A 10,639-nucleotide genomic window follows, 5' to 3' on the forward strand; every position below is an offset into this window, starting at 1 on the left:
TCTTCGTTTCAGCAGTTTTTGAATTTATTATTACGCAACCTCTTTGAAATATACAAAGAAAACGGTAAATTTTACTTTTGCTATTAGCGCAAAATAAATGTGCAAGTATTTTTTTTAGCAAACCATGTAAGCGTTTCTGACATTCACTATCAAGTTTAAACATTTACCTAAATTTTTATAAACGTCAAGTGCGACATTTCTTATATTTTCCACGTTAACACAAAGGGTGTAATATTAAATTTGAAAATTTCCAAATTAAGAGCCGTCTTATTATATAAATAATACTATTCTAAGTACTATACTCCTGTAGACTGTAAATTTGGAAACAATACTTGTAAAAAAACTTAGATAGTTTCGAATCATCGTTCTAATCGTTACTGTCAATCATATTCATCGATTAATCCTTGGCGTTGTTTCGTCATTTTATCTCAATTATGTAAATATGAGAATTATAAGTAATAATGAGAAATTCTGGAGCATTTACAAGGGACTGATTGGTCGCTCCTATCTCTCTCTCACTCTCTCTTTCGTTTGATAGCGCGAATTGAGAACGCGACAAGTAAATGCTCCTACCTTTAACAGTGTCTTTCGAAATCACTTACTAAATCATAAATTGTGTGATACTGTACCACTTATATGCGTACAGCGTGTCCTAAAAATGTGTATACATTCAAATAACTTTTCCGAAATTGGAAAAGCTTGTATATTTAATAATGAGAATTATGAATACTCAAATAAGTTTATATTTTGTCAGTCTAAAAAAGAAAACGATGCAATGTACATAAATTTCGATAACTTCAATATAAAAAAAAACGTGAAACATACCCTTTAATTATATAACAGGAGACGTCTTGAGGATTTAAATTATTATCAATTATAAGCAATATATCTATGTGAATATGTATTATATAGAAATTAAGATTCCCGTTTTATTTAATTTGGTACTTTTCTCTACATTTTTGAACTATCCAGGAAGATGTCAACCTTCGCCGAATTATTTAATTAATTTGCAAAGGTGAAAAGGTGATCCAATTCGTAATGAAAAATTTAGTCAGAAGAAAGAAAATTATTACGTTATATATTAGTAGCGATTTGCTACTAAAATGTTTATACAATATTTACACCATTGAATATGTAAACCCATGTATAATGTTTAATTCATATTTATATTATACGGTACTTATATATTTCGCGATTGTAGCAATTTTTGTTTAAAACTTACGTTAAACTAAGTGAGTAAAATAATTAATTAAATTCGGTACATTAGTTTGCTCAAGTTAAATTTAAGTTATGATAAAATTTCATATACTCATTTTTAGAAGCAGCTGTTTTTTAAAGAGCTTTTCAAAACAAAATAATGTATATCTGTTTTGTAATAAAACAATAATGCCTTCTCGTATCAAAACTATGTTTCTAGGAACTTCAGGATTAAGTTAAATTCCGTTTAAAATAAATTATTGAGTTTGATCACCATTTGAACCACGCATAATTATATATTCTGTGCCAATTGAATGACTATTTTTGAAAGGAAAATGTGAAATATGAAGTTTACAACTTGCACACTTTTTGGGACTCTCTGTATATAATCTAGTATTATTGTTGAGTAGGTTTATAATAATAAACTATAAATTAGATTAGAGAAGTGTAGCGTGTGTTAATATTATGTTAAATGTTCCAACCCGATTTTTTCAATACACTACTTACTATATCTATACTTGTACTGTATATTTATGTTCTATTGAACTTTTATTATATTTATTTGAATTTACATTACAGTAAATTTGCAAAGTCTTTCCGAATGATGTATAATAGAACGATTTCTATATTACCGAGTAGATTTGTAGTACACACATAAGTGCATTTAAATTTAATAAGAGTTGAATTATGTTTTAACTGAATTTTATCTATACATGCCAATAAATAATTGTAAAACCACTTTTGCTGATTATTTCATCCTAATAAGATTAATGAATAAAAGTACCTACCATTGGCTAAAAGTGGTAATGGGTATCAACCTCTCCCATGAAAGTGTTAAATAAAAAATTAAAAAAACACCTAGATAACATGGTGCCAAATTTTGCGAAAACTATTACCTATTTACTGACTGGTTTGTCTTGCATTGAGCTAGTTTAACAAGCTTAAGTTGGAAAAATAATAAGGAGAAAGAATATCGTCTCTTATTTACTTTAAAGAAAACAGATGGTATCTTTCTCAAAAAATAATAAAAATCGTTTCAGCAAAGTAGTTTACGAGTATGATACGAATTTAAGGCAAGGTAAAATGAGAATATAAATTAAATATTCATGCTGTTGTTTTATTTTTATCTTATAAATCTAAATAAATATCACAAAAAAAAGAGTAGCGTAAAGTAAATATCTTAATATACTTACTAACTTTATCATTGTTCGTTTTGTACAACGTTTTCTTGAAAAACTTGGAAAACAGTTACGGTATGAGATCTGTCATCGAATCTGCAAGAAACGTACAACTCTGCGATTCTAAATACATAATTAGAATTTTCTATTCTTTCGCGTAGATAAACTGACCGGGGATCCTCTTTTAATATATTTTCGATTACTGCCTTCTTTTGCTCACCCTAAAAAACAAACACCTTTAATTAATTACAAATATATAAACCATCAATTAAATTGAACAACAGTAAACTTTTTAGTAACAAGGAATAATTATTACTGTGAGCCATTATCGGCGTACATACAGTAATTTGAACTTAACAAGAGATAATCAAGTCTTATGAAGTAAATTAGTTCTTAAAATGAAGTTAAACAGTTTAATATATGTTACATATTAACTATGTCAGTCATTTGGTTCTGTTTTTTTGATTTGCAATGAATAAATGAAAACAAACAAAAGCTTACTTATTCTATTAAACTTTACCTTTACACCCATTTGTTGTAACTGAGAAAGAGCTCTTTCCCGAAAGTAGACTGTTAAGATTGGCACTGGAGGATTATTTATCCATGCTGGTGTTCGAATGTCTCTTGAGGATGGACTAGTACCAAAAGTTATTGAAACACCAGAAGCTTGTCGCTCTGACTCTTCTTCTTCACCATCAGGTGCTTCACGTTCACCCATTCTAATGAGTGATCTGAAACATAAATTGTAACTAAAATGTGCAACTTTTTAATATGAACATTAAATTAAAACAAATATATTTTCAATAAGAAAAAGAACAATTAGAGATTAAATAACAATTGTAAAAAAAAATAACATAAAAATACACACACTACACTACTTGTTAGTAGATAAACGAAATTTTAGGAATTTAAATGTAGGAAAATATATACCTTGAATCAGGAAAGGACTGACGAATATTTAATGTAGGACCTCCCATATCATTATTTCTTTCCTCATCCTCTTCTCCATCCATATCTCTGACATTTAAATTATCTAATGCTTCAGTAACTTGAGATATTCCATTTTCATCAGGTTGAGAATCATTTACAGCTGATATATTAAAGAGAGAATATGTGTCTGGTGCTGGTGAATTTGAGTTTTCTTCTACCAAATTTTCATCACAATAAGGTAAGGGCATGTTAACATTAGGGCTATCATACTGGGGTATGTAAGGTTTGATGTCTATAACTGGAGTTTGATCTATCATATCTACACCACTAAAGTAAATCACATTTTCCATAATTCTGTCAATTTTTACAAGTGATAAACCAATTGGACTTGGTCTATTTGGAGATCTAGTTGCAAAAACACCTAAACGATGTCCATTAAGTCTTGGAGGGGTTACTTTAGCTCTTGTGTGGGTGGAATCATTTTTATGAAAATGGAATAATATCCACATGTGTGAATATTCTTGTAAACCATCAAGAGCATGCTCCGGATTGGTAAATATATTGCTGTTCAGAACTAACTTGGCAACTAGGTTAGAACAAATTCCAGGTTGTCTTGGTGTACCCCTTTTTTCGGGGAAATGAGTGTACATAGTGCCAATATATGGACAAAGGACAGATTCTTTTGTTTCATTTCTATTTCTTGACATTTCAACAATATTTGATAAATTCTGTCTTCTTCGACATTCTTGGCACTGCCAATTTTCTAATTTCTTTTGAATTTCTTCATGCTGTTTATTTGTAGCATGTTTGACGGATATTAGTTGCTGTCTGGAAAGCAAATACTACATTCAGTAAAATTCAGGTATACCTATTGTGGAAAATTAAGGTTATGTTTCAATAGCATCATTATTTAAAAAAGTTACCGTAAATTGTTGATTTCATTCCTAGCCACCAATAATTGATCTTTAAGCCGTTTAATAGTTTCAGCCGGCATAATAAGAATTGTATTAGAAGAGAATATTAATTGCTTGTTAATAACGAAAAGTACTATCAGATTAACAATTTTCGATTTTGAACGTCAATGTCATGTCAAATGTCGAATTTTCGTTGTCCTTACGTGTTACCAACAAATGTATCGAATTATCACTATCACCAACCCTTCATCGTAAATATAACTATTACTACTATCACGATTTGAATATGGGATATGCGCAATTCAAAAACTTTGTGCGGGCGCATTCGAAAATGCGCGAGAATATCAACCAATGCGAAATTTAAGGAGTTGATAACATTAACTAGTTTGCCGCGTTTCGTCAAAAGGTTGGGGTGTTATTGTCCGGGAAAATACCGTTTCGCAAATTTTCGCAAACTTTTTCGACGCACTTTTTTCGAAAGTGGGTAGTGGTGTAAATAAAAGCGCGATTAAAAGTAACATTCGTTGAGAAAACTTTCCAGGGTGTACATCACTTTTTTTTTTTGAAAATTTTATCTTACAAAATTTTTGTGAATATGAAAAATGCAAGTGGTGTTCGCTATTTATTTACGCATAATGATGTAAACAGCTAGAGAAATGAAGCAGATTTGTATATTGGAGCTGTTTCTACTTTTCTTCTTTAAAAGTAGGTGATTCAAGTAAAAATTTTATTTATATAGCTATCTTTAATTTTGAATATGGTAGAAAAAGAAACAAAGATGATTATTGATTGATTTCTATAAGGAGAGACATCGCAAAGATTAACGAATAATTACAGCATAGTAAAAGTTTTTGAAACTTTTTTTAGTCAACATTTCGTTTAATGATTTTTTTGTCAAAAGAATTTTAGGGTCGAAAAATAAAAGTAAAAAAAACATACTTTATAGTTGTTGGATTCATACAGTCTGAGAAAATTCATAGAATAAATGAGTATCTACTACATACATTTCCTTACAATTTTCCTTAGGAAATGCTGTGAATTACCTATATGTAATTTGTGAATCGAACTTATTAATAACAAGTTTAAGACTTTCGGGAAGTTAATTTCTGACTATAAATTTCGTCACATTGCCAAACTAAACTTATGTTGATTTAGAAACTACCGTTAAATGCTTGCAAACTTAGTACCGTTTGCGGAAGTCTAAAACTATCTATAACTTGATACAGGATATGAGAAAAGTTCGGAAACTAAGGAAACCCTATGATCGTTCTGAACAAGTATCTAGATAAGACACCTGAGCTCAATTGAGACAGAAAAAAGTTAGTTCAAATATAAAAAAGCGCTCCACTGAGTAGACAATAAACAATAAAAACTATAGTTTAATACAAAACTTTATAATTGTTTCGGCATACNTTATAACTCATTTCTTTTTGTTGCATGCTCAGGCTGGTGTAATTTCGTTACAAAAACTATTAGTGAGAGAAAAGGCTGGTCAAGAATCTCGTGGCATTTATTTAATCTCGTCAAATCCTGCAGATCCTGAAATGTTTGAACTGAAAGTTCATAAACCAAAAGATAAGCAGGTGTGGATACAAGCAATCAGGTACAATTAATTACTTCACCTTTTGTGTTTAACTGTCTAACGAATATTTATCATTTAATAAGGAATGCAGTTCAAAATTGTCCAGAAGAGGACGAAGACTCTCTTTTATTATCAACCGAAGAGAAACAAGCACAACTTAATGCGAAACAAAATCAAATCAAACATCTAATTGGTGAGTGAAATAAAAGTCGATACTATTTATGTTTACCCCATTTTTTAAAGTAACGTAAACGGTAATAAAAAAGTTTTTTGTGACTAAATTATTAAATTATGAAATTATTAAATTGAGAACAAAAGTTTTCGTAACATTAATGCACATTTCTATTACAACCGTAAGACTCAGACACGGATATTGAAGGTAATTCGACGTATTTTATATCAAAGCATGAACATTTGAATGCTGCTTCACTTAATGAAATGTTTTACACTAGTTTTCTTGTGTATATATTTTGTAATTTACCATTAACGGATTGGACGACTATCGTATCCTGTTTGCGATTTCAAAAGTTTAAAAAATTTGCATGAAAAATAGTTTTGGCAGTAACTGCTGTTCCTGAATCTCGTTGTATCAGGTTTGCATCATGTAAACATTAAGAAATTTTAAACCCTCCAGACAAAATTAATTTAGAATCTGATAAATACAAGATTCGAGGAACATATTTTATTTTACAATTTTTGGGATGCGCAGTTTTTTAACTTTTAAATCATTTCGTTGCCCTGCTGCATAAGAATTATTATCGCACCTAATTTTTGCTTATACCACATTTTTTGCATTTCCCGTAAAATTTATATATTTCACAAAGCAAGTAATTTATTAATGCACTCGAAAATAAATTATTTAATATTGTTTTTTTTATATTTGTAATGATTGGGGGAATTCAAAGAAGTTATTCATTAATAGAACTCAACGAATGCTTGAAATATTCAATATCTTTCAGTGATTACTATAATTTACTAAATTTTTTTGTGTTTTAGTTACGAGAAATGAATGAAAATTGAATAACATTAAATCAAAATAAAATCATTAGTGTTGAAATTTATCTAACGAATATCAATATCTAAATTCTCTCAATTTATTAACTACTTTTTTATAATTAGGGAGTACTTACCCATTTTCGTTGTAGGTCTCCTAAGGCAGAAAGACATAGAACAAGCTCTTTTGTTGGAAGAGAAAATGTCACTTCAGTTGAAGTTATTAGCTTCAGCTGGTCTTGAGCCTCCTTCACCACCTTCTTATCGACACTTGGTAGGAGAGAATGTAGATACTGGCCAAGTGTGGAAGGAAGTATTGACAGCAGTACAGGTAGGTTACAGATTCTAATTCTGTAAAAAAAATACAATATGTACTTATATATATAAATGATTACTTTTTTAACGAAATTTGTTATTTATATTATAAGTAAAATTAAATTTGATTCACCCTATCCCGAATTCTAAAAGGACTTATATAAGAAATATTACTGTATTTTCTAGGAAGTTAGTCATCTTGCTAGTTCATTGTATACAACTGGAACGAATCTTTCTCGGAGTGTGAGTTCTGCAGGTGAACATCAAAGTGAGACGTATGTGTCACCTGTATTGCCAAAAAGAGCAGAAACTTTTGGAGGATTTGATAATTCGCAGCCTCCCAATAAGCTGCTAAATAAGAAGTTGCAATCGTCAGGTGGAAATTCCGCATGTACTCCAGAAGTGGAACCGTTAAAGCCGGGAGATAGTCGACTTTTTGTATGTATAGTACTTTTATAATCAAACAGTGCACTTGAGAAACATGTATATTTTCTCAGGATAAATTGCCCTGGCGGCACTGTCAAATATCTGGAACTTCGTCTCTTACCAGCGAAATTACTCCAACTGATGGCCAGCATTTAGCACATCCTGATGTACCGACACTTCTTACTTTAGGAAAAGAACAACAATACGCTGCCGTACAACTTTCACACTATGTTTATACTTTGTTGTGCATTATTTCACAGCTGATGACTACTAATGATAGGTAAGGAACATCTACTTAGTATTTATAAGCAGTGAAATTTTCATTGTATGGTTCTTTTCAAGTTTGCAAGCTCAATTGGCAGCCCTTAAAGGAGAAGGAGGTAAATACAAACACAATCAGCAGCTGGAAGAATTGAGGAATTTACAAGATAAGTTAAGTGTAGAAAAAGCAGCTTGGGCAGCAGCACGTGAAACAGAAGCAAAAGAATTGGAAGAAAAACGACAGGAACTATTAAAAGTTCAAGTGAGTATAGGAATGGAATTTTCAGAAAAATACAAAATAATTACAAATAAGTTGGCTAATACAGGTCTCTTTTTGAACCCTAGAAAATTTGATAGTTTTCTCACTTTTATATGTAAGAGCTAATCCTAAATTTAAAATATTTAAAACGGTTACATTATTTATGTAAACAGGAACAAATCAAAGCCGAACAGTCTGATATTACACAACAAAGAGAGCAACTGTACAGGAAGATGGAGATTCTTACAAGTCAGGGTTTGCTAATATCGCCCAATGTAGCGATTCCAGTAACAACTAAAGACACAGACCATTGTTATGGGAGTGGGATACCTCTAAATGAAGATAGCAGCAATCAGAGTTCAGAAGAAACAAGTCCGTCTCAATCAGATGGCTCGCCACTAGTCAGTTCTTGTTCTAGCAGCAATAACGTCTATGCTACTGGTACAGAGAGGCGAAAAGACTCGAAATGGAACAAAAGTAAGTATCAATTTATTCTCTTATATTTTCTAACATGATCTTGAAACATTTTAATAGGCTCTTCAAAGTCGCAGTTGCCCCAACATTTAATAAGTGCCACAAATCAACAGAAGGTCACTCAGGGCATTGCGATTAAACAGCAATTGCCCTTAAAACTAGCCACCAGGTTAAGTAGCGGTGGATCTAATACAACATCTACCCCGCAACCGCTAAATAATAACGGTGCTCCTCAGCAGATGCTTCCACTAAAATTGAGTCAGGACGAAAAAGTTAGAAGGACTAGCACTTCTGGATATCAGAGACTTGGTTCCGGAAGCAGAAGTCCTACATCAGGGTCTGGAGATTCGGTAATCAAAACTGCGTCTTACAGTAATGATGTGTAACATCTAATATCGATGACTAGCAAAATAATGATTTCACAACGTAATCTTTATGGCAATATGTTTTCTAAGACCAAGGTAGCAGATCGAACGGTTAACAGCTATATATTTTTCTTTTTTCTCTTCCTACTTCCAGTTACGCGAGCGATAAGATGTTACACATTAATAAATGTGTATTTTTCACATAACGTGTTTGTCCCTTTTCCTATTTAAAACAAATGACATTGGTGGTTTTTAAATTTCTTAAGGATTGCACTTTTTAGACTCCTACTACGCCACATTCACATAGTCGAACGGGCTCGAGCCCGGCTATGATGCAAGGAGGTGCAGTGCCGAGCGGCTCGGCCACTCTTCCAACGAATCACCAACAGCAACACTACGTCCAGCAGCAGGCCACTGTGGGCGTCATGGGCATGGTAAGTAATAATAACAATAAAGCGTCGCGGACGCACACGTATCCTAAATTGCCCGACAAGTTTAAAGTGCGAAATGATACTCAGTCGCACCCCCACCACCATCACTCTCAACATCATCATCATCCACACCATCATCAACAGCAGGTACAACAGCAACAGCATCCGCAACAGCAGCAACAACAACAAACTGACGAAAAGGTCATATACTTTTGACAGTTAGATAGGTGTCATATTATTATCATAATCGTAATAATTATTATAGTTGTAATCGTCGTACGATGTTACGAGTGTACGAAAGAGTGTAATATTGCCCAGGTCTTTGCTACTATAAGCGAGAATGTGATCGAGAGAAAGGAAAACATTTAACTTATTATTACGATTGCAAAAGGTATTGATAATGCTAAAGAGGAAGTATTGTTTGTTATAAGAGTAGCAGTATTTGGTTAAAAACATTGTTGTTTTAAAAACATTTCTAGCACGAATTGAAGGCAGCAGTAAGATGTTACACATGAAAAAATCTTGTTAATATATTTTTAACCAAGTGCTGCTAATTATACAGTTTTATAGCATGAAGACTTAATTTTTATTAGCATCTAATGAATCGGCAGCTGAATGTGCATATGTCGAAAATGATTTTTTTAATTACTTAATTTTGTTTCCTGAGAAACGTAAGAATATGTGAAAGTACGAATGAGTTTTAATAAGCTGTGATTGCACTCTCTATTGTAGTTCGGCCCTTGTCTATTCTAGGTATCAAGAGGTCTTTTAATCAGTATTTTCAAAAGTTTTCTTCGTGATCGTTCGCCAACTTTCTTATAAATGAAATATCCGTCCAGTCTGTGCAATACTGGTAAATTATGTATAACGTAAAATGTTTGAAAATATTTATTTTAAATATACTAATCTACTATTAAAACGAAAAAATCTCATTCAGTTATATTAAATGAAAATTTACAAAAATGCATTTCTATTTATTTTCCATAAGAGGAGGAATTTAAAAAGAATAATTTAAACGATTGTTTTCATTCACTTTCAAGTATTTAAGACTGTCCCCGGTCTTTTCAGAAACTTTTTAAGTAAGCATTGCACAGACTTAGGGCTTACTTATAGTAAATGTTTAACAAATATTATATATTATATATGAGACTAAAAAGAGGCATTTATGTTAGACTGCAACTTATTATACTTATATTTTCCTGTCTTCCTTGCGATAATACTAACTTTAATAAGAATAAAAAGGAAACTTTCTAATTGTACTCAATCATGTGACAATACAAAGGATGTATCATACTATTTAATGTTACTATTATA

At 31.5% G+C, this 10,639-nt stretch overlaps 3 protein-coding genes across 5 annotated transcripts in view; 1 reads left to right on the forward strand and 2 right to left on the reverse strand.

Annotated features, from left to right (window-relative positions):
* LOC108739467 (rho guanine nucleotide exchange factor 18) overlaps positions 1 to 10,267 on the forward strand; it is a 33,736-nt gene extending 23,469 nt beyond the window's left edge. The window contains exons 19-25 of the mRNA XM_025976929.1: positions 6,947 to 7,125; positions 7,296 to 7,547; positions 7,607 to 7,815; positions 7,878 to 8,058; positions 8,229 to 8,532; positions 8,590 to 8,879; positions 9,176 to 10,267. Coding sequence (XP_025832714.1) covers positions 6,947 to 7,125; positions 7,296 to 7,547; positions 7,607 to 7,815; positions 7,878 to 8,058; positions 8,229 to 8,532; positions 8,590 to 8,879; positions 9,176 to 9,541 — 1,781 coding nt within the window. The 3' untranslated portion in view covers positions 9,542 to 10,267. The remainder of the gene's footprint in view (positions 1 to 6,946; positions 7,126 to 7,295; positions 7,548 to 7,606; positions 7,816 to 7,877; positions 8,059 to 8,228; positions 8,533 to 8,589; positions 8,880 to 9,175) is intronic.
* Positions 2,294 to 4,387, reverse strand: LOC108739460 (tRNA (adenine(37)-N6)-methyltransferase). 2 transcript variants are annotated; one of them, XM_018473363.1, is made up of 4 exons: positions 4,229 to 4,387; positions 3,306 to 4,133; positions 2,896 to 3,106; positions 2,294 to 2,596 (listed from the first exon to the last, which is right to left on the reverse strand). In XM_018473363.1, exons 1-4 carry the CDS (start codon positions 4,297 to 4,299, stop codon positions 2,399 to 2,401), a joined length of 1,308 nt encoding a protein of 435 aa, XP_018328865.1. In that variant the 5' UTR covers positions 4,300 to 4,387; the 3' UTR covers positions 2,294 to 2,398. The 2 variants fall into 2 exon arrangements, with proteins under 2 accessions (XP_018328865.1, XP_018328866.1); XM_018473364.1 differs by having other exon boundaries at positions 3,306 to 4,173; positions 4,229 to 4,330.
* LOC112905134 (tRNA (adenine(37)-N6)-methyltransferase-like) overlaps positions 7,060 to 10,639 on the reverse strand; it is an 8,560-nt gene continuing 4,980 nt past the window's right edge. The window contains exon 5 of one of the 2 annotated variants that reach the window (XM_025976927.1): positions 7,060 to 7,145. The gene's annotated coding sequence lies outside the window, so the exon portion shown is untranslated. The remainder of the gene's footprint in view (positions 7,146 to 10,639) is intronic. The other variant, XM_025976928.1, reaches the window with a different exon arrangement.

The sequence above is a fragment of the Agrilus planipennis genome, unplaced genomic scaffold (assembly GCF_000699045.2).
Source record: "Agrilus planipennis isolate EAB-ADULT unplaced genomic scaffold, Apla_2.0 scaffold208, whole genome shotgun sequence".
NCBI lineage: Eukaryota > Metazoa > Arthropoda > Insecta > Coleoptera > Buprestidae > Agrilus > Agrilus planipennis.

What these genes read in the sequence shown, in the direction of transcription:
- LOC108739460 (XM_018473363.1), bottom strand. Translation starts at nt 4,299, where the DNA reads ATGCCGGCTGAAACTATTAAACGGCTTAAAGATCAATTATTGGTGGCT. An exon ending in CAGTCCTTTCCTGATTCAAG is followed by an intron (nt 3,107 to 3,305) that starts GTATATATTTTC and finishes TTTATGTTTCAG; the next exon opens with ATCACTCATTAGAATGGGTG. An exon ending in TACAACAAATGGGTGTAAAG is followed by an intron (nt 2,597 to 2,895) that starts GTAAAGTTTAAT and finishes TTTGTTTTTTAG; the next exon opens with GGTGAGCAAAAGAAGGCAGT.